The 24,204-nt window shown below is 41.9% G+C and overlaps 1 protein-coding gene across 2 annotated transcripts in view; it reads left to right on the forward strand.

Annotated features, from left to right (window-relative positions):
* LOC105702895 (breast cancer anti-estrogen resistance protein 1) overlaps positions 1 to 24,204 on the forward strand; it is a 64,963-nt gene that overhangs the window by 31,833 nt on the left and 8,926 nt on the right. The window contains exons 2-4 of one of the 2 annotated variants that reach the window (XM_012430839.1): positions 6,330 to 6,479; positions 7,297 to 7,446; positions 23,779 to 23,902. In XM_012430839.1, coding sequence (XP_012286262.1) covers positions 6,330 to 6,479; positions 7,297 to 7,446; positions 23,779 to 23,902 — 424 coding nt within the window. The remainder of the gene's footprint in view (positions 1 to 6,329; positions 6,480 to 7,296; positions 7,447 to 23,778; positions 23,903 to 24,204) is intronic. The other variant, XM_012430840.1, reaches the window with a different exon arrangement.

A 24,204-nucleotide genomic window follows, 5' to 3' on the forward strand; every position in this document is an offset into this window, starting at 1 on the left:
TTACATGCGCGTGGACACCGACATGCTCTTCCGGAGTAATGACGCACGAAAAGGGCGTCTCGTTTTTTCCTCCGTCTGCCTAAAAATGCTGAGAAAAATGGAAAACAAAGAGACTCCGCCGCGATGTCACGCAAAAGTCTCCTCAAATGTGGACGTTAACTTCCTCTGTGTTAAAACTGAATAATTAAACTCATTTTAATCCTTTAAGAGGTAGAACACGAATCTCCTCGAGGGTGAATGTAAACTTCGAAATTAAAAGAATTTCCCATTCTTCTTCTTTTTTTTTTATTGAATAAAATGCATTTTAACCGTTTAATGAGTGGAATACGAGTCTCCTCAAATATGCTCGGAACTTGGAAATTAATGAAATATTACGTTTCTTTTTTTTTTAATTAAATGAAATGCAATTTATCGTTTAATGAGTGGAATACATGTCTCCTCGAGTGCGGATGTAACTTCAAAAGGAAGAGAATATTACGCTCTTTTTAATTAAATAAAATGTTATTTAATAGTTTAAGAGGTAGAGCATGAGTGTGCACGGAACTTAGTCAAAAGTATATTACGTCCTCCGTAATTGAATAAAATGTTACTTAATGGTTTAATGAGCGGAACACAAGTCTCCTCGAATCCAGATGTAAATTTGCACTGTTGCTTTTTTTAATTAAACAGTAAAACTAATTTTAATTGTTTTCGAGAGGAGGAACGTATGTCATCTCGGATGCAGGATTAAAGTTCCATTAAACGAAACGAATGTTACATTATTTAAATTAAATGATGAAATGCATTTCAATCGTTTAAGGAAGTGGAACTGATTTTTTTTAGTTTTAATCGGGTCTGGAAGCAACCAAGGAGATAGGGTACCGATTTACCGACCGGTTCCACCAGCACAGTCACTTGTCACCTGTAATCAGCAGTCGCTGAACTCTACAGAACACGAGAAAGAGAAAAAGAAAAAAAAAGAGAGGAAACGGGTAATTTTTAATTCCGAACGTGAGAGAACGTCAAACACACCTGCAATTGTCGGTACCTTGTGGTACCAATGCAAACCGGCGATCTCCCGTCTTGTATTATCTCTGTGATTCTGTCGAGGACACGACCTGCTTCTCGAGGTACATCCTTCATGTCTCCGTTGTGTGATAAGAGACGTTTAATTTACCTTTTGAGTAATTTGACTGTTTAAAAAAAAACCTCTCACCATTCCTTTGCCTGTTTACGAGAGTATGGCGAACGTTTACCTGAAACGTGCAAAATTGAATTTCATTTTAAAATGCGCGAAATTTATGCACGGATTATATCGTGAATTTAGTTTACACAAATCTATTTATTTACAAATATTAAGTTTAAAACCTTTCGCGCGAATCTACTTTCGGAATGAACGATTGCAATTTATTGAGAAAAAATGCAAAATGGTGAAACGCAACATCTCTCGTTTAATGGAGGTGAGTTATGACACGGTTATTTTGGGTTTTTAGTCACGTTGGGTAATCGCTTGGTGACTTTTGTCTAGTTCTTTTTTTTCCTTTTCCTTCCTTTTTGCCCGTAATTGGTACCGGGACGGATTGCACATAGAACCAACAACCCTGGCGTACCGGCGACAACAAAACGGCGGAACAAATTTAATCCTGATGAAATTGCAGGAAACCTTCATCGTCCTGGACCACTTCCGGACGCGCTTAATCCCTTTCGTTTTACATTAACAACTCCATCCCACTCGTTGCCCCGGTAAATCCCCTTGATCCCGGGTACACCTCTACGTCAATTGCAGCACAATTGCCCCATGCGTGCCGTGACATAAGAAAGAAAGAAAAATGAAAAGGGGAAAGGAAACGTTTAAAGGATTTCCGCAAGTCTTGTCCGTCTAAAATTCGCTTAGTGTCTATCAAGCATAAAAAATAAAGTATATATACTTATAATGTAAAAGCCCATTAACAAATGCGTCATGTCAACCGATGGAGCATGCGCAGAAATTATAGAGAAAAAATGGCGCCATTCAGTGTTAATATTATTATTAACTTAGCCATATTATATGGGTGATCGTTAAAATTGCAATGTCTATAAGTAGTGGAGGATAACACACCAAATTCTTGTAGAAGAAGGTTTGTTACAACAGAGTAACGGGTGATAAGAAAAATGAATGTACTTTTAAGAAGAGATTACATTATACTCTCGTTCTTATGTCAACTGTGGCGACTAAATCGGATATCATTCATTTTTTTTTTAATTTAACTCTTGGTTTTGCCATTTTAATTGTCATCAATGTATATTTGATATAATTTCAGTTTGTTTTAATACTCTCCTTGAGATTAGGGTATTTTGTTTTATATACGGAAAAGGACAGCACTGATAAAGTTTTATTCTCACCACGGTAATAATTGCACTGGCAGGAAAAATGTTTGCAGTCGTGTCAAACGTGGATGTAATCATAAAAGAGATTCTAAAAAAAAAAGAGGGGATTTGCGGAATTAGAAAATAAATTCGTAGCAACGGAACGATAATACTCTTGTCGTTACTCGTTCAAATAAGCGATGTAACTAACGACTTAATCGCCAGTATAATTGCAACCATGAAAATAATTTGCGTTACCATGAATTATGAAACGGCAAACCAATTATTATTGGTCGTTGAGTAAAAGCGTTTCTGCAAAAATATTTAGCGAACTCAGTTTCGAGTAATTACACCTGCCGAAGGGAATAAAATGGTGTCATTGTGACTAGAAATTATTTTCCGGCGAGTATGAGTTACTTACATTCGAGTGCCCTGTACTTCCTCGTGTAATCGAGACACCGAGGAGTAGTTTCGAATTTCCTCGGGATTTAATTTCTTTTTTTTTTTCTCTCGAGGGCAACCCTATACCACACATTGACCAAATATGACTCAGTTCCGGAACAAGTGCGATGTCGAGTAAATGCGTGCAGGGGTGACGGTAATTCCCTACACATAGTAATTCCATCGTGACATCGATAGTGTCGAGAGTCGTACCGAGGGTGCATATCGTGTTGCGTACATCCCTCTGGTTTCTGCGTAAGTTGCGGGCAATTAAAGGGTCCGTGTACAAGGCAGAGCAACGAGTCTCAGACCTTTGAGGGGTTGAGAGCCACTCGGAATCGCCACGTGGCATTTTGGGCGATAAAGTACCATTGTGGAGTACACCTTAAGGTGATATGAAAGTGGCGTTCGTTCGTGAAAGTATTCTCCGAATTGAGTGTACCGATTTTTCTTTTTTTTTTCTTCAAATTTGACCATATGGATAAGAAAGCCTCAAGTAGGTCTTGAAACTCGCGAGATTTTATTTTTTACTAGAAATTTTAAACATTTATACAGAAATTTTATTAAATCTGACATTTCATGGGTGTCAGTACCTTAGGACGTCCTTGTTTACGAGGTAAAATTTCAAACGATCTGGTATGAACAGTTCGGAGAAAAGTTTCATGAACGATTGACTCCTGACACGCTAGTTTCATGTCACCTTAAGGTAATGAAATTTACTTGCCTTCGACAAAAAAAAATATTAATTGGATGAAACATTAACGCGTGATTATGGAGACCCTAATTAAGGTCTTGAAACTCACGAAGTATCATTTTTTTTTCGAACAACAATTTTTTTCTGCTTCTTGTCTGGAATAAACATTTTTTTTTCTCGAAAAATGAAATTTTGCGAATTTTAAGAGCTTAATTAAAAACTCTAAGACATTCATTAGGACTTATGTAATCACATGTTAAAGTTTTAAATTATTCGGTGCACCCAGTTTGGAGAAGAGTTTCATAACTATTTTGACTTTTCGGCATATATATGACACTTTCATACTACCTTAAGAGTTTGATGTTTGGAGAAAAGTTTCATAAATATTTTGACTTTTTGGCATATATATATATATATATGACACTTTCATAGTACCTTAAGAGTAGCCCAGACCGGGTGGGCGGAATTTTCCCAAAGTGCGGAACGCACCGTCATCGGTGACGTAACCGGTAGGACCCTGAAACGCACATTTACGTAATCACTACCCGGAGCTCCTGTCGGGGTCCATTTTCTCTCCTCGATCCCCTCGGATTGCCTGTCTAACGTTATTAGATGCTTCCTAATCAGTTTCCGATTAGACGCTCCGGAGATGTGCGCATCGAGGCTAAGCCTGATGTAGACGGGCACCTCCTTTAATTACGCACGGAAGCTGCGCCGTGATCACTCACTAATCGCCTCAAGGTGTACCTTGAAGACGACGCGTTATTTGACGAAGGAGGACAAAATGACTAAGACGATCGCTACCGATTACAATGATAACTCCCGCGTGCTCGTAGTGCCGTAAGAAGTCGATAATGTTGCCGGGAATAACTCTTTATTTTGGAACGATCGATGGAACCTTCCCCCGTGATTTCACGGCGGCCATCTTGGTCGGTGGTCGTCGCGACTTCCGTCTGACCATCTCTTAAGAATTTAACGCGTACTATTCTCCTTCCTCCGATTCTTCGCTCAATAACACGCGCCCGGAATCCCTGGAAGAGTTTTTCGCAGTCGCGCCGGTGACGTCAGTACCAATTTCCATCGAATGCGGCGCGTCGGTGGCGCCGGAAGCCGCCATATTGCTCGCCTACATGACGCAACGGACAGTTTATGGTTTAAAAAGTCGAACGCGGGCTAGAGGTGCTGTATTAAATGAGTGCATGTTATTACGGATCTTTAGAGGATTTCTATATGCAGTTTTCCCTATTGCCTCGAATAGGACAATAATTTACGTAAAACTACGTGGTCGCATCGACACAGCGCCGCGGCCATCTTGGTTTGTGGCAACCTGCGATTAACCTGTAGTGAGTATTTGAGCACACGTTGCTCTTTCCCCATTTCTTTACTCAATGAGTCGTGATCCTCGTGTGAAATACCTGTAAGAAGCTCGCAGTCGCGCCGGTGACGTCAGGACCAATTTCCAACGAACGCGGCGCGTCGCTGGCGCCGGAAGCCGCCATCTTGCTCTTCTACATGACGCAACGGACAGTTTCTGGTTTAAGAATCGTCCGCGACATAGAAAAGAGCTATGTGAAGGAGAATAAATCTATACAGTGCGTTTCTATACACCTTGTAAGAATTTCTTACTCTTGGAAGGATTTCTTACTTTTCTCCCGGCTAGGAAAATACTTTACGCAACGCCGCAGCCGCCATCTTGCTTTGGACCAACCTGCGGTTAACCATCGCATTGAAGTCTTGATTAATCTTCATGCCATACGTTTAGCGTATTCGATCACATGTCTCTCTTTCCCCGTTTTCTCGCTTAGTGGGCCTGCGACCGGCGAGAGGAATCCCTGGAAGAATCTCGCAGTCGCGCCAGTGACGTCACTGTTTATTTCCACGAGAGCGACGCGATCGCATCGGACCGGGACGGTAGCTAAGGCAGGCACGACACGACGCTCTGCATTTCAATTGAACCCACTTGAAAGTTGAAGCCCCACGCGCACGTCACGCATTCCGCTGCGTTTCCGCGTACGCGCTCCTTATCCCGCGATTGTGCGGCAAAACGCGACTCCGGATCGCCTGGGAACCAATGCGCTCCCGTGCGACGAAATTGATTTTTTTTTCCCCATTTATTTAGCCCCCTCAATTTCCCTCCGATACGACTTTTACAGAAAAGGGAGAAAATAGGAAAACGCGGGTTTTAACGAGAGAACCCTTTCGGAAATATTTATACACGGTCCTTTTGCGTCGCCGAGAGTCGATGTCGATCCTCAAGCCGTTAATCGGTAAAAGGTGTTGGAATAATAAATCCTGGTACTCGACAAATTATTCATTTTAACACCGTAAGGTGATATGAAAGGGTCATTCTATATATATGAAACGTAATAACATTTATAAAACTCTTCTCCAAACTGGGTGCACCGAATCATTTGAAACATCAGTACGTCACTATGAAGGCCCTAAAGAACAACGTGGTGTTCGTGAAATTTCATTAAATTAATCTATTCTTGACTTTAGTCTGGGATAAATAAAAGAATTTTGCATTAGAAATGAAATTTCATGAACATCACGTTCTTTTTTAGGGTCTCCATAATCACATGCTGAAATTTCCAACGATGTGGTGCATCCAGTTTAGAGTAAAGTTTTATAAATATTTTGACTTTTCGGTATGTATGCATCACGCTTTCATATCACCTTAATTATTCAGAGTCGAAGTCGTAAACGNAAAACGTAAATGATATGTTCGGATGTTCTTTTAAGATGTTCCTCGAAATCCCCGATTAAGGGCGCCATAATGTATACGCCGGGTTTCTAATTGTTGCGGCTTGAATTTCAGAGTGGTATTAAGGCTGTTGGCGCCTTGTTAACCTTTTCCGTTTTGTTTCAGCAGAAGTGTGTCAAGGCGAGAGCATTGTACGACAATATCGCCGAGGCGCCCGACGAATTGGCGTTCCGGAAAGGGGATGTCCTTACAGTTTTGGAGCAGAACACTTCAGGCCTCGAGGGCTGGTGGCTCTGCGCTCTTCGAGGCAGGCAGGTAAGACAACTGTCCTGATATTAATTTATTATAATTAATAGAGAGACTTAAGCATTAATTAAGGTGACGTGAAAGTGGCGCTAAAGAGGTCTGGTTTAAGAAACTCGAACTGGGTGTACCGAATAGTTTCGAATTTCACAACATGAAGGCTATAAAGAGGGTTCATGAAATTTAAATTTAGAAAGAAAATTAATTTACGGGCATTTTAAACATTTTTTGTTATTATGAAAACTGAAATTTCATCAGTGTCAGGACCTTCCTTATAACCTTCACATTCAGATTGTGAAGTTTGAAACGATTAAATTCAAAATGATTAAGTAACTCGAGCTGGGTGTACCGAATGGTTTCGAATTTTACAACATGAAGGCCATAAGGAAGGTCCGTGAAATTTCAATTTAGAAAGAAAATTAATTTACGGGCATTTTAAACATTTTTTGTTATTATGAAAACTTATATTTCATCAGTGTCAGGACCTTCCTTATAACCTTCACATTCAGATTGTGAAGTTTGAAACGATTAGGTTCATCCAATTAGGAGAAAAGCTTCATGATGATAACATATCACCTTAAATAATTGTTGTATTAGCGATCTTTCATTTCGTGAATACTCTAAAGGTGATGTCTCTCGCTCTAAAATCAGTCGATTTGAAAGAGACGCTTTTTTTTTTTAAGATTATTAATACTATTACCTTAATACTTATCCAACCCTGGGATGAACCATCTCGAAGCAGTTATTTTTACCGGTCGTGGTAGTTCTAGTGTTAATAACTGATCATAATTTCTGATTGGTAGTTAATACGCGTTTATTTACGTTTCAGGGCATCTGTCCAGGGAATCGGTTACGACTCCTGGTGGGTCAATACGATACAGGGGGTTGCTTGGCAGGCAGCAGAGCTGACCTTACCCTCTCCGAGGATGGCCTACAAAGACACGGAAAACGGAGAAGCTGGCACGTACAGCCCAACAGGGTAAGCCGATAATTCTCTCGTTTTTCTTTCCCGGGGATAAGTACCAATCCGTGCCCCAACCCTCTCCAAATAAAAGGAGTCTTAAATAAACCCACAATTTAAGAACGCTTTATCAATTCCGTTCTTCGATACTCTACCAGAAAGTGGTAACACCTGAGAATAAAAATCGTGGAAATCGGAGACACGAGGGTACCCGACGTAATCATTTTATTTCATCATTTTTCATGCTCTTACATTCATCTCCTATAAATTGAACGCAACATTTCCTTCGAATGATGGCAATTAATTTGATTTCATCCGAGCCAAATGATTATTCTTTGAATTAACGAAATATTTCTTTGGTAGTATTTCTTCGGTTCAATGAACTTCGTTTATTTTCTCAGCGTACGTGCTCGAGTCTATTCTTGTCATCGTACGATAATTTAGAACTAGTGAAGAAATGACGGGCACATGTGAAGAATTTTTTTTTGGAATTTAAAATGTGCCGCAAGGACTTCTATCCTCTCGACGGGGATTCCTCGCGGGGATGTCAGGAAGGGCGCGGCTGTTCGCCAGTTGTCAAACATTGACAGTCCTGGCCGGATGCAGCTGATCCCGCTATCGAGCCAAAGGGTTCGTTCCTGCGGTCCTTTTCAAGGACACGTGCCCTCCCTTGTGGAGAACCCTTGGACCGAATCCGCCCCAAAATCACCCCTTTTCACCCTTTACATTTAGTCCCGTTTGTTGGCCGCAGACCGTGCTCGTGTCGGCCCTATTAATAAAAAATATATATATATGTATATTTCCATATAAACCATTCCCCTCAATTTAAATAGGGGTGGACGGTCCACCAGGAACCCTCTCTCTATACACGCACGCTGAGAAGAATTTTTTTTTTTCCCAAAGAAATGATTTCTTTGAATGGAGTTAATGAAACTGTGGCATAAAATCAAAGGGATATAGTCTTTGTTACAAACATTCCGAATATTTAACGTGAGAACGCTTCATGTCTTAAAATAATAAAGTAGAGATGGAAACTATACGTTTCATTTCTTTCCTTCCAATGAAATAATTTCTTTGAGAGAGAAATAAAAGCCTTTTTGTTTTTTATTCACGACGTTTTCTTTTCTCAGTTCAATAAAGCGAAATACGTTTTCATATCTGAGAAACCATTTCTTTCGGTCGATCGAAGAAAATATTCTGAGTTATTTATTGCACTGAATGAAATTCGCGGGATATTATCATTTCTTTGGATGGAAAAGAAATATTTTCTTGGGACTTTTACGTGCACTTTTTACCGAAACCCTGTCATTTGAGCCGAACGAGCATTGCTCAAGGAAATATCTTTTTCAGTGTGTGGGAATGTCAACAATAGAGCGTAATTCGTAATTATTAAAAGCCCCTACGTCGCGTCGATGTATGCCGAGCAAACAAGGCCGACTCGATTAAATGTCAAAATGAAAAATGGCACCCCTTTCGTGGGAACGAAATTCCCCGAGAAAGGTACGACCACGAACAGCAAAACTACTGATTATGTTGCAAAAAAAAAATGTTGGACCGAGTTACCCGCAATGTGGTCCGCAAAACGACAAAAAGGAAATGGGGATTATCCCGGATTTCATTGTTTTCCCCGTTCCATTTTTAACCGCGCCGGGGGTAAAGTCTCCCTGTTTATGAAAATGTTGCAAACAAAAGTTGCAAAGTGCGATCCGATGAGGGGTTGAAAATGGGATTCGAGAAACGTAAAAACGAGTGCGATAACGCCAAAAAAAGTCATTTGAAATAACGCGACTAAATGCCTAAGGAACTAATGCAATCTTAACGTGGTTGTTATCAACTATGAATAATATAATTAAAAAAAATAAAAAAACACCATACGTGATCTATATGAAAACCTGTTGATTTCGATAAATAATTTCTGCTCGCAACGGACATGTAAACCGATTTTTATTATTGCCACGCGGCATCATTTGTCTCTGCGTTGTCAATTGTCATCTCACGGTTTAAATAAATAAATATATATATAACAGCGTGATTACCTTTAAGTCGGAATGTAAAAGCCAATTTTATGGAATTAATTTCCGCTGCTGTCGCGATTTTTTACCTCTGTGGCCGCTCTCATTTAATTTCTCGTCGGAGGGAAATTGCGGGAGGGTTTTGGTCGTTCGTATCCCCCTCAATATTTTTTTATCATCAATATTTCCCCTCGCGATATATCGTCGGCCCGTCCGTTCACCCTTACTCTCGGATAACATCTGTCACCTGCATGTGACGGGTTATTATAACTCGAACGTGTGTATGTACTCTCACCGCCACCGTCACGTAATGCGCCACGTTAATATAAATTAATTCACAGGCGGTATATCAATTGGCCCTCCAATGGTTTAATCCGGTTAATTCCTCTTTGCATCCATGATGCATCGAATGGCATCAATGAAATGATCAATATAATTCCAATGACCTCAACGATGAAATGATTTAAACGAAGGGAAGCCCCGTCCAATTAAATATAACTTGTCGGTCGTAGAAATAAGCTTCGCTTTTCGATTTTTAAATGACAACTATTAATCATTAATATAAACAATTTTTATATATTCATTTATAGTCAGAATGTTAATTTAGCTCCTTCGAATTTTTATTCCGGTTGAACCCATTGCGCATGTTATGCGTCGACGATGTGAATGCGATTTCAATTGCCACAATCACTAAATCATTTCAATTAAGGGACATTACGTCCAGTTAAATATCCGCTATATTTGTTGCACGGAGTCTCTCTCTCTCTTTTTTTTTTCGGAGAAACGAATCTTCTAAATTTAAACGGCAATTTCTACGTCGCTAATTAATTTGCGACCTGAATTTGAATTCTCCTTTTAACCCTTTGAACACGGAGCCATTTCGACATATGGGCGAAATTCGTCTGACCGTGCAGGCAATAATGGACCAAACGTCGGGCGCCTTTAGGCGCTCTTAGTAGTCAAATGGTTTAACATTTAATCCGGCTGAATACTTTGCATTCGTGATGCATGGCGTGTGAAGGTGAATATAAATTTTAAGGTTAAGCATATTATTATTCGTAATAACGAGTCGCTCTTTTATTTTCTTTTTTTAAACCCCGAGATATCGAAGTCCAGTCGACGATTTCGCGGTTCAAGAGAGCACTTCTGGTGAGTCTTCCTGGGTGCTCCTGGTCGACACCGGCGATGTATTTCGGTCGGCGCTTCCTTTTGCTCATCTCGAGTTGCTCTTGAGGGCTTCTCGGTCTTTTTGTTCCCGTTCCTCGATGGGTTCTCCTTTTTCGTGGCCGAATCGTCGCAGAAGACACGCGGCGAGTCGTGCATTCTCACGGGACGGAAATACAGCCTCTCAGGGTCAATGGATCCTGGACGATGCAACTGTGCATCCGTCAAAAAGGAGAAAAAAGTCCCCATCGACTCCGTTTTAAATAGTCCTGCCACGCGATTGTACCTCTCTCGTTCAGAATTTCACCCTTTTACCCCGCAATTTCTTTCTTTTTTTTTTCTCTTCGGACGCGTGCTTTAAATTACGCGACCAAGTCCATTTAAATACCCCGAAGAACCAGACTCGTAGCGCAAGAATGACAATGGCATTCGAGATAAAAACGGTCACAATTGAACTTGTGAAAAATGGAAAACGCAGGAATACCGCACAACGTAATGATGTGAACGTAACGAAACTTTTGCGTCAAGGGGAAATGTTAAAAAAAAAAAAAGAAAAATGGATTTTATATTGAAGTACTAAATCTTTTCACGGTGGCGTAGGTCAGTTGTAACGAAATGGTCGGAGCGTAACTTCCAACTGTGCAGGGACAGGGATGAATAAATTCTACTACTAAATGAAAAATCAACTATTTCCTCCTGACGTGGGTCGGTTGTCCCCGCAATAAAATAAACTATTCATGATGCTCCCAGTTGACTTTTAATTTCGAAAATCGTCGATTTCAAGTGGGAAGTTTAATAAACTGACCCCTTGTAAATGAAATAAACTCTTTTTTAAACGTTTGCTGTATAGAGAATTATTATCTTTCTCCACGAGACGTAAAATAAATCGATTCGGTACACTCAGTTCGGAGGAAAATTTCATAAACTGACCCCTTATAAATGAAATGAATTCCCTTTTTAATGCTTTATTAAACCTTTGTTGTATAGACAGTTCTTAAATTTCTGCATTAGACATGAAACTAACCATTTGGATACCCCCAGTCCGGAGGAAAGTCTCATAAACGCCACTTTCGTATAACCTTAACCTAGGTCAACCGGCCTTCCTTCCCCAGAAGGTCTCTCCCAGTAGCCTCGGAAACCTACTTCATCATCCAGGATATTCTCTCGAGAAAGCGTCGGGATATCCGGGACGAATGTGCCACGGGGAAAGAGAGCGAGAGTTTAGTCGCGGAGCATCCTCGAATGCAGTCTCGGGGAACCGGAGCCACGTGATTTACGAGAAGTCCCCCGGGAGCGTCCCTAGAAGGGGGGCTGGCCTTCGAGGTCCTGCAGGAGGCCGGGTGTCCTTATATGTCCCGTGACCGACGAGGGACAATGTTCCCGCAAAACCCGCCGGTTTCTTCCTGGCGACATCCGACTATCATCGGGTCTAGATGTCGCCAGGATCAACCCATTCCGCGTATTGCGGTGCGTCCTTTTTTTATCCTCCCCTCGTCCGAGCCGTTTGATCTTTGAAGCGCGACGCCGAGCCATTTTTATTGTCTCCCCTTGAGGGAGTTACTCCCGGTAATTGTAATCCCCCGTAGTTCCGGGTATTTCGGGTACGGGAGACCGCGAAGAGGATACTCGGTAGAGTTTCGCGCCAAATACGTGTGCGCTTCACTTGGAGATCAGTCGAATCGATCCCCTTCTTTGCGAACCGATTGCCTTTGATTTCATACGATAAACGACAATGCGATTCGATAGGAGAGAAAATGAAAAAGAAATCTTGAAACTCTGACGGGGATTTTTGACAACTTTCCCTCACTCCCAGATGATTTTCACGTGATTTCGAGCATTCAAATCCGTAACTTCCCGAGGGAATAGCCCCTCGACACACGTGCAAATGACACCGTGTAGGCTCCTTAAGGTGTTATGAAAGGGCATTATATATATATATAAAACGTCAAAATATTTATAAAACATTTCTCCAAACTGGGAACCGTGCACCGAATCAACTGAAACTTCACCACGCGATTGCGGAGGTCCTAAGGAAGAATGCGATGCTCGTGAAGCTTCATTTCCCAAAGAAAAATATGTGCCCTTGGTTCTAGTCTCGAATAAATAAAGACATTTTTCTTTGCAAAATGAAATTTGGAAATTTGAACATCGCTTTCTGCCGTGTGGATTCCATAATCAGATGCTGAAGTTTCAAATGAATCGGTGCATCCAGTTTGGAGAAAAGTTTTTCAAATATTCTGACGTTTGGGTGTATGTAGGATGACCCTTTCATATCACCTTAAGGTGATACACTTTCGTATCACCTTAAGGTGATATGAAAGGAGCATCCGAGGAGTCAATCGTTCGTGAGACTTTTCTCTGAACTGACCTTACCGAATCGTTTCAGACTTTACCACGTGAATATGGAGACCCCAAAGAAGGGGTCCCTTTCACCCATAAACTTAAATTTCATAAAAAATTTGAAATTGTAACGAAAGTTTTTTTTTCCTGGAAAATTCAAGAGTGTCCCCCTTAGGGCATCCATATTAAGAGGTAAAATTTCAAATGATTCAATTACACCCGGTTCGCAGAAGTGTTTCACAAACGAGACCTCTTTGGCCTCACTTTTGCATCACCTTAAAGCCAAGTTTAGGTATGGAAAACTTGTAGGAATTAATATCCTCTTATCTAAATATTCCAAGTCCTTTACGCAATAGCTGGAGTTATTTTTTTTTTAATTTAATGGTGCCATTTATTCGACATTATTGGGCTTTCTCATGTGCTAAATACCCACGTAAATGAGTTTTAACGCGATATATCACCGAGTTTTTGGACTCTTCGGGTGATCGGGGAACACTGGATGAAGAGCGGTCGTCGAAACGTTTCGCGCTTGGGTGGACAATCGAATTGTCGGCGAACTGTGATGGCGATTCGATTAACTCGGAAAGGTGTCCGAGTGCGAAAGGCTGCTCAATAAATACTGGACAGCGTCCTGTTTGAGGGGATCTCTGTTTGCTCGGGATCCTTTTTCGTTATTCTTCGCCCATCGGAGGACTTAAACAGGTCCATCGATTAACGAGATATATCTTTTTTTACGCGGTCGACAATCCGTTTACACGGTACTTTTAATGGGTTATCTCGGTATCAACGCGGTCTGATAATATCAACGATTTCCGACGTATGATTTGATTTTCTAAGCTTTGCAATTCATTTAATAAGCAGTATAAAACTCATTGTTGCAATTCTTCACCGCCGACGATTAAACTTAAGGTGCGATCATTCAAATTTCCCGGTCCCGTGACCACGTGACGTCAGAGAGGCTGGGTTTGCATTTTAAATCTTGCAAATCACTTGATAAGCCGTATAAAACTCCTTGTCCCAATTCTTTACCATCGGCAATTAGTGTCCAATTACACTCGTTCAAATTTCCCGGTCCTGCGATCACGTGACGTCGGAAGGAAATCAGCCGCGGTATATGATTCTCAGATAGGCGCGATTTTCATTTAAAATGTTGCCATTCATTTAATAAGCAGGATAAAATCCCTAATACCGATTCTTTGCCATCGGCAATCAGTGTCCAGGTTCGCTCGTTCGAATCTCCCGGTCCTGCGATCACGTGGTGTCGCGGGGTCACGTGACCGTCAGAGATCAGCCGCGGCGTTTCCCATCCCCCTAGAGGGGCGATCGAAGGTGCGAACGTCAAGGTCGGTAAAACGGGGGAGGATAACTCGAAGACCGGCGCTCGGGGGACAAAACAGAGGAGCTTTGTCCCAATTCCGAGCCATTATGGGATTAATTAAGGGTCCTTCTTTTGGGGGCGGCCATTCAGCCGGGGCTCGGCCGTGAATTAAAGCGCGCACCCGCGATTCCGCCATTCCACCTATGAATTGAATAGTAGTATAGTAGGGCGTACTACCGTCGTGTGGGACGGTTGAGTGGGTGGGCGGGCGGCCGGCGGCCGGCGGTCGATACGGCCGTCGCGGCGCCCCTGCGAAAGGCGTATGACCCGGCGTCGCGGGGGAAGGGGGAGGGGAAAGAGAGAGAGACGAGAAACGGCGAGGGAAAAAGAGAGAAACGGGCTAGAAAGACGCGAATGATGACGGAGAGAAAAGGAGAGACGAGAGATCACGGTGGTGAGAGAAGGGCGGAAAGGAGACGCGAAACGACCAGAGAAAGAGAGAAGAGTGGCGGGAAAGTGAGTGGGAGAAGGAGGGAAGGAGAGAGGGAGGCGAAATGCCCGAGGACGGGGGGGGGCGAGCGAGAGGAATACGGAGGAAGAATGTATTAGAGGAGGAGAGGGCGAGGGAGGGACGGAGACAAGCGGCGGAATGAGGGGGAGGAGGATACACCAAACGTCGGGGAAGCAAGTAACGAGGAGGTGAATAGGGTGTGGAGGAAGAGGATAAACACGCTTTGTTACCCGAAATGAGGGTGGAAATAGGCGCGGCGGAGGGAAGGAGGGACGGACCGCATATAATCCGGCGTTATGTTTAATATGATAAGGCATTGATAAGCCACGGATTCGAGGGAAATAAACCCGGGGACTAGAAGCGACGATTCGAGGTGCAGGGAATGGTGCTCTAAAAAATAGGAATAATAAATATAGGCACATTTTATATGTTTGGAAGGGTTTTATGGGGGCTGAAGTTCTTACTTGTTCACCCTGGGAAAGACGATTAGTTGACGCAGACAAATGTATATCGTTGATATGTACATCGTTGCTCGAATCGTGTATAATTGCGAGGAACGATTGTTTCGCTGAGATGAAAAATTGATGGCGATTTAAACAAAGCTTGTTCACTCAATCTGACATTTCTTTTGACATTTTATATGTTTGGAAGGGTTTTATGGGGGATGAAGTTCTTACTTGTTCACCCTGGGAAAAACGATTAGTTGACGCAGACAAATATGTATCGTTGATATGTACATCGTTGCTCGAATCGTGTATAATTGCGAGGAACGATTGTTTCGCTGAGAAGAAAAATTGATAGCGATTTAAACAAAGCTTGTTCACTCAATCTGACATTTCTTTTGACATTTTATATGTTTGGAAGGGTTTTATGGGGGATAAAGTTCTTACTTGTTCACCCTGGGAAAAACGATTGTTTCGTTGAGAAGAAAAATTGATAGCGATTTAAACAAAGCTTGTTCACTCAATCTGACATTTCTTTCGACGCATCCAATCGCTGGATTCTATTGTTGCGTGCACTTTTGCATGATGTTGCAATGCAATGATAAAACCAACGTCTTAAAAGTGAACCGACGAACGTTCAGGTATTTAAAATACACGTGTCTACTATTGACATTTTTCCTATATTTCGTATATCTCGCAGCCTGGTATGACGACTTATTATAAGACAAATATGCGTGTATGCCTCAAAGCTAGAGTATTCCGAATAAGAGTCAACTGCTCGATTTTGTGGTCCAGGACTAAGTGTCTTTTCTGTCCACTGTTACAAAGAACTGTTTCTGTCCAGTCTTACAAGGAAGGTATCCCAGGTCGATCTCTCCGATTTCATTTCTTTTATAATATGTTATAGCAGACTAAAAACTAAGCGACACGTATTTCTTGTTATCTGCCATTAAACCCTTTAAGGGGGTGAAACCACCATCTAAAGTAAGGCATGTCAAAGAGCACTTTGGCAGTTTCACCCATAAGAACATTGTATTTTTTAATCAATCCACCGGGAAAAGCTTTCTCATAACGAGAAATGAAAAATATATTTTTCTCAATTAAAAAGAAAAAAAAATTAAGGGGTGAGCTACCCCTCACAGGCCTTACTTCGGATGATGGTTTCACCCTCTGAATGTGTTTAATGGCAGATAAAAAAAAATACGTGTCACTTAGTTTTTAGTCTACTATAGCATATTATAAAAGAAATGAAATCGGCGAGATCGACCTGGGATATACCATCCTTGTTAATTTAGCCGTATCAGTTGTTTAGGCAATGATCACGTCTTCTAAACAATGCTAACGTCTTCTCGCCCTTGATCCCTGGAATAGGATCACCAATGGACCTCCGATCATTTTTTGGGCCTTTGTCCCTTTGTGAATATTTCCTTCATACATTTTTCGATATTCCCGCAGTAATAGCAAAGCATTATTGCTGAAAAATTAGAACCGTCTTTCTTTCCATGTATAATGTCGAGGTCTCGTCCAGGACGCGCCGGTAGCGTCATTACTTGTTTCGAGCAGACGTCGAATGACTCATAACCTACGTCATCGGGTTGGAACGAGTTAACGGCGTTATCCTTTGACTTTTGAAATGAAATCCCGATACTTTGCACCACTGTACCCCACGTCAGACATTCCAGTCGGACTGGAAACGCGGACGGTTGCGTTTTCTCCCTATGCCTCGCCGTGGCCGCGTCGGTGGCTGAAAGCAGCCGGCAGAGATAGAGAGGAAGAGAGAGAGAGAGAGAGAGGAAAAGAGGACGCCAGTTTCCATGGAAACGCGAAAGGAGCCCGCCATGACGCTCCCGTGGAAGGAGGACCTTATTCCTGTCTGGGACAATATTATTCCGCGTGTCGACGACGCGTTTTCCGCCGCGGCGATGCTCGATCCTTTATTTTAATCCCGCGATTCGAGAATCACCGGATCGCGATTTCGCAAATTCGAGAAACGAGAAACGAGAAATGTGCCCATAATTATGAAAGTGGTCTAAGTCATATATTTTTTGTTTCGAAATTACATTGAATTAATTTCGTTTGAAATAATATGGCGTGAAATAACTGATAGACTCATTTTTTTTTTAATTTTGACTTAGACCACAACGAATTTATATGATGTGTCATAAATTGAGTACATATGTGTATTCATTTTTCCCCGCGATTTTAACACGTCAGAAAATTATAAGTTTACTTAGAAATTCGGAATGAACTTGTAATAATTCATTTTTAGGGCGTTAAAAGTACAATTCTACTGCAACCTTCCACGTAATAAAAATGCGTGAATTTTATGAATATTTATAACAGTGTACCCTGAGAAATAGAAAATTCGTGAATTCGAAGAGACTTTTCTTTGAACGGGATACATTGTCATTTTACAATTGCTAACGACTTCGGCTAAAAGGGTTAATCTGACACGATTCCATTCCTTTAAAAAGACTAATAAGCCATGATCTCATTATTCATTTGAAGTGCCATTACCACTATTAATTATGAGAAAAAAAAAAGATGAAAAATGCGTAACAAAATTACAACGCGTCACCGAGAGTGGTGCATTATTTGCAACCCTGGTTTTAATTGATTCGCCGAGTTATGGCGCAAAAGAAGGTGGATAAATAAATATGATCAATTTCGATAACCCTTTCGAGTGTTTCGACGGAAAACGTGTACGGAGTTGGCGACAGATTTGTAGCAGCGTTTATGCCTCTAGAAGCTCTGGCAAAAAGTTAAGAGGGAAGCAGTCACGACATCGCGAGTTGCTAAGTGCGTCTCCGGTGAATTGTTATAAAAAAGACATTCAAGGGCCCTCGAGGGAATTACTAGGAGAGGAGCCATAGGCGCCGATACCGGTGAAAGGGTTAAATCCACGTCGCTTAGATTGAAATCTATTTACGAGCCAAACTCCGGGCTTTCGCGTGTCGTGTCGAATACTCGGTTTTCTACAAACCCTGAGTAACGGCCGAGAAAACGATCGGAGCATTCAATCGACCCCGACATCGCGATTCGATTACTCCGTTCCAACCCATTTGGTGATGTCTTATCAGTCCAAGTTACTGCGCGAACGGCAAGTGTCTCGGCAGATAATCCATCGGCGAGATCTCGAATGATTACGCAAACACGTAAATATTAGCACGGAATAATAGATTAATTTGACGCTTGCCTTGAAAATTATTTCAAATTTTACGTTTCCAATATGCAGTGAGAAAAAAATTCCCATGTAAATTTATACCCTAGATCGTTGGTTACTTTGATGTCACCGTTAACAACGTAAAATTTCATTGTCTGGATAATATCATATTCAGCATCTAAAATTACACGAAGAATGTATTGTAGGCGTACATTTCGTATGTAAACGTAAAGGGTAATATTACGTACAAAGTGTAATTTTAATAATATTACATGACGTATTATACCTATGCAACCGTGCTCCGAAAACATTTTTCGTTCAGGGGAACTAATTGTTTTCGGCAAAACTTTTTTTTTTATACAGTTTGACCCGACAAATTTTACATTGATTAAAGGAGCTGACTCCACCTACTTTATGGTCGCGTATAAAACTAGAGACGTGTCGTACGTTGTAATATACGTATAAAAATCACGTATAGTACATGACTTATTATACCTATGCAACCCTACTCCGAAAACATTTTTCGTTCAGGGGAACTAATTGTTTTCGGCAAAACTTTTCATTTTATACAGTTCGACCAGACAAATTTTGAATTGACTAAAAGAGCTGACTCTGCCTACTTTACGCTCGCGTATAAAACTAGAGACGTGTCGTACGTTGTAATATACGTATAAAAATCACGTATAGTACATGACTTATTATACCTATGCAACCCTACTCCGAAAACATTTTTCGTTCAGGGGAACTAATTGTTTTCGGCGAAACGTTTTTTTTATACAATGCGACCAGACGAATTTTGAATTGACTAAAAGAGCTGACTCTGCCTACTTTACGCTCGCGTATAAAACTAGAGACGTGTCCTACGTTGTAATATACGTATAAAAATCACGTATAGTACATGATTTATTATACCAACCCTGACCACCCTGTACAATCCGATCGGCCCAGTCGCCCCGGTACCAGTGGAGGCCCCTCGACGCGGCCTCGGTCGGAAAAATCCAAGAAAAGTGCAGAAACAGGACCCGGTCTGCCATGTCGGCCGGTCGCTCGCTCGAAAGAGAGAGAGAAAAGAGGCGGAGAAGGGGCTCGCGGGAGAGAGAAAAATGAGAGGAAAAGAAAGCAGGCGCGAGGGGGTCCCGTCCGTCAGGGCGTGGGCCGAGGCTCTGCAAGGACTGCGTATCAATGAACCGAGAAACTCGTTCGCGTGGGATAAACGCTCCCTGTCGGTTTACGCTGCCACGAGGTCTGCTCTTTCCGCCAACTTTTCAGCCGTTCATTAATAACCAAGGCTCCGTAGATTTTTCCTATTTCCTTCGCGGTTTACGGCCCGAGCCGTGGTCCTTATCAACAGAATGTCGCGTTCCCTCCCGTCGTAGCAGAATCCAGGACCGAGGTCCACCGGATAACTGCATCTTGAGAAATCCACGATTACCCGTGGAGTTTACGAGCTAGGATTTCGAAAGCGTATTCACGAAAGGATCTCGCCTCTACGGGGCGGCCGGAGATCGGATTTAATTCGGAACTGGTCGACTTTCCTATTTCTTGTCCCTCGCTATCCTGATTATTGGGATTAGGCTGATAAAAGGGCCCGTGTGAATTTACATACTGCTTGACAAAGGAATTGTAAGATCGAGATATCGAGGATCCGCGCATTCGGTGATCCCTCGTCACGGCTCATCTTCGGCGTCGCGTTATCACGCGATGTCACGTGACAGTAGGATCGATCGTCATAAATGCTACCTTAGTACAATTCAATATAATTTCTTGTAAAATTTCCTGCCAATTTATTGCTTTTTTATTGCCCTAGAGAATGATTTTTTGCTCTCATACGTTTTCAAAAAACGGTGCCGAAGTCAGTTTTATATAAAGCTGCCACGTTATTAAAATAATAATTAGGCAAATGTTCATGGTTGACGTAAGGACCGGGAGATTTGAACGATCGAATCTGGACTTTATTTGTCGGCGATAAAAAACGCGTAAAAAACAAGGTGTAAGAAATAAAGCGTAAAAAATAAAGTTACTTGACAAATGTATATTTAACGTAGTGAAAACGAAAACCGTGGGCGGAGAAACGTTTAATTGTTACACCTACTCCCCCATTTCCATTAAATTTACACTTTACACAAAACCTGAATTCTACTTAGTGTTTACTGGGTGCAGTACCTCGCTGAATTACTCTCGATTATTACACTTCATTTACGTCAAATAAAATAATCCGCAGTTCCGTTTAAGAAAACATCGGTGACTCCAAAGCTTCGAACAAAGTGACTTCGGAATAAATGTCTCTCTCGTTAAATATGGCCTGTAGTGTATCCTTAAATGGTCAGGCCCGAGAAACGAGGGGCCCGTAAATTACCCTTCTTTTATCCGAGGCAGTTTTACGCGTCTTCAAATACAAGGCAGACATTCGGTTGTTCGGTTTAAGTGGGCCACCTTGGATGAAATTCACTGCCAAGATCCCTGATCTACCTCAAGCGATTGTATACGGCACACCCCGAAGAAGTTCTTAAGGATTTCCATCCTCGGCGAAATCTCGACACGGACATGCCTTCATCCATAAATCCGGGCAATCCGTCTTCACCTTGCCCTGTCGGATTGATCGCGATTCGGATCCACCGACGATCGGATTACCGTGAAAAAATAACGATTCCGATTCCTCGGAAACGTGTATCGAGGCTAATCTCTTTCGTGATCGAACGCGCGCTTTCGTTATCGAGAAATTGCCGAATCAACGGAGACCTTGTTCGGGGTGATAACGAGTCCGTAATCGAAAAACCGTGAAAGATTAACTAAAATATACAGGTATAACGAAATAAAGTAAGGAAAAAGGAAATTAAAGGGAGGAAAGAGAATATAAGGGAAGAAGGTTTAACTAATGAACTTCGGAGATACGAAATTAGGATAGAGAAATTTAAGTAGGAGTAAAATGATGAGATGCGAGTAGAAATAAAATCCAAAGATTTTAGTAAACGAAATTAAGGCGAAGGATTGTTCAAGGAAAATTAAAATAAGGAAATTAGGGGAGATATTAAACTGGAGAAACTTAATCCTCTATGGGCCGAATTTTTCATTAAATAAAAAAAAATTGGTGGAACGAAAAATCAGCAATTAGGAACCTATACATGCAAATGAAAAAAAAAATTTGTCATTTAAAATGTGACCTGAAAGTTACACGGGCCCATAGAGGGTTAATAGGAAATTAAATCAAGAAATTTATCTCTTAATTGACTTGGAGTCATGCAGACCTCGCAAAGCGTGTTATCTTTATAACCTATAACTAAAATAGGTTGATAATTAATGAAAACATTTAGAGTAAACAAATCTAAATAGAAACATACCCGTGTTAGTATATACTTTTCTAAACCAGTATAAAAAAAAAAATTAATTCAACACCGATAACAGGTTTCAATGAACCAAGGAAACATTTTATTAATTCAAAGAATACTTGACTGAGACTCGAATAAATGGGATGCAACGTTTCATCGGAACAACAATTCATTTGAGTTCACTTGAGTGAGATAATTATTCTTTGAATGAACCGAATATTACTTTAAAACAATGACTTTCTTTCTCGGCGTACGAGGGACGTTCCAAAGTTCCCGAGGAATTGTGCGGTTCCCGAAAACTTTAGAACCACCCCACGTACACGATGTCTTCAGACAGGAAAGAAGGGATATAAAAACGATATCTGCCAGGGCTTTTGCCGCTCGGATTGTTCCTTTTCCAGGGAGGAAGTTCCTGTCGACAATTTGCCGACACGGACAGGAAAGTATGGGTCGCGGTAAATCCTTGTTTTCCCATATCTGGAGTCATCTTTTTCGGGGACACGGTCGACGGCGGTTCATTTTGGAGGCGGATTAATCGATCTTCCGGACACGTTGACGTTTATTAAGCGCGAGGCAATAGCCAGTCAATTGATTGGTGGCTCGATCGAGTCGAAACAATTTTCGGGCCGATCGATCGGTTATACGTGGACCTGCCGATAAATTCCGGGCGGTTCTCCCGAAGGGGTTGAATTTCGGGCGTGGTCGCCATTCGGGTCAGGACAGTAGCTCGGCGACTAAAGACCAGCCATAGGGCGATTAGGCGACCTACATTCCCGAGGAGCCCATCGTGCATTAATTCCTCTCGAATCGATCGGTGGATGTCGTCGAGAGTGCCTTTGAAGCAGGAACTTCCCCGAAGCTCCGAAGCTTCTCAGGCTTGGCCCCGTTTCGTTCCGTCAAAAAACATCCTTTCCCCCGGCATTACCCAACCACTGTACCTTAAGGTGAAGTGAAACACCTCGAGGAACTTGATCGACGTCGATAAAGAAGATTTTTTCTAAATGCCTACGTTGCCGGCGTTCGTTTTTATATCGACAGCTGTGTCGAATTATATTGGATATTGTACCAAATGGCATACTCCACCTGTCGTTTTCGTACAATAAATATCAAGAAATCGAAGTAAACTCCAGAAATCCTCTGGATTCGTGCTTTCTGGGGCCCTAATTGACTGCAGAGGGACCCCCTGCACCATCTGTGATTTCCAGGCCAATTAAATTTTCACTCCGAGACCTCGTATTCCCATCGTTTTAGCATAGAAGCGCATACAACACTTTTTTTGCCTTTATCCCGTTCAAATGCGAGTTTATCGATTACCAGAGTGTTCTAAATTGTCGTAAAATTGTCCTGACCCTTTCGTTTCTCATATCAGAGCCTTCGATAATTATGTATTGATCGAAATATGAGAGCTCGACGCCATTTTGGTTCTGGTCTGGGCTAAGTTAAACAACCTTTTCCAAAAATCCAAATTCTGAATAGGTCAGGACAATTCTTAGATGATCAGGAGTGATGTGTCAAAGTTTCGGACAGTTTGGTCTAATACCCTTAAAAAAAACGTGTATTCAAATCGACTGATTTGAAGGGGGGGTTCACGTCACCTTAAAGCGCCTGCTTAAGTAAAAATTGTAATAAATTCATGAAACATGGATTGGAAGTTTCTTTCCCATCGAGGTACGCTTTAGCGTCTCAAACAAGTTCACGGCGCTTAACCAAGCGCGTCTCTTTACTTCGAAATCCCTGTAATGGGCATTTAATTTTCCTTAGGCGCTAGAATGATTTCTTTATATCAATATTATTGCGATTTGGTATTAATAAACTGCATATAATTTAATCTAATATAAATACAAATAAGGTAGGAAAAATTCGACATGTACTTCAAAGCCAGACTTCCGGTCTGCAAGGAGGGGAAACAATAGTATACATATCTCGGGAGTTTAGTACTTCTCCCCCTCGTTACGCAATGTACTATTCTCAGGGTATGAATCTGGACAGCCGTTCGTTCATCGTGATTTAATCACGTTGACATAACAAGTGATAGGCAGGAAGTTAATTGTGGATTTCACTCGCTGATTACAGGTGGTGACACCCCAGAAATGCGGGGACGTGTACCTGTACGACCTGCCAGCCAGTCGAGGCAGTCCTGCACCCCCTTCGAGACACGAGTCGCCCCTGAATTCGACTAATGACCATTTGCATTCAGGTGAGGAACACGTAGATCTCGGTACGGCGGGCAAAGGGAAGAGAGAGAGAGAGAGCCCCTAAGACGATAATCCAGCCCCTAGGGCGTAATTACCTCCGGTTGCGGAGCACACGAGGGCGGGGACGGAAGGTACACGCTGCCCTGAAAGGGGAAAAAAAGGAAAGATTTCCGGTTTCCCGTCGATATGTGTACCCCTGCACGAGGACGCACCCTCGTCTGGTCGTTTTCCCTCCCTGTGTACTCACTCGGTACTAAGCACACCCGTAGAGAAAATTACGAAAATTTCTTACCGTCCCCAGAGG

Source organism: Orussus abietinus, unplaced genomic scaffold (genome assembly GCF_000612105.2).
Source record: "Orussus abietinus isolate OABI.00-Male unplaced genomic scaffold, Oabi_2.0 scaffold324, whole genome shotgun sequence".
Taxonomy (NCBI): domain Eukaryota; kingdom Metazoa; phylum Arthropoda; class Insecta; order Hymenoptera; family Orussidae; genus Orussus; species Orussus abietinus.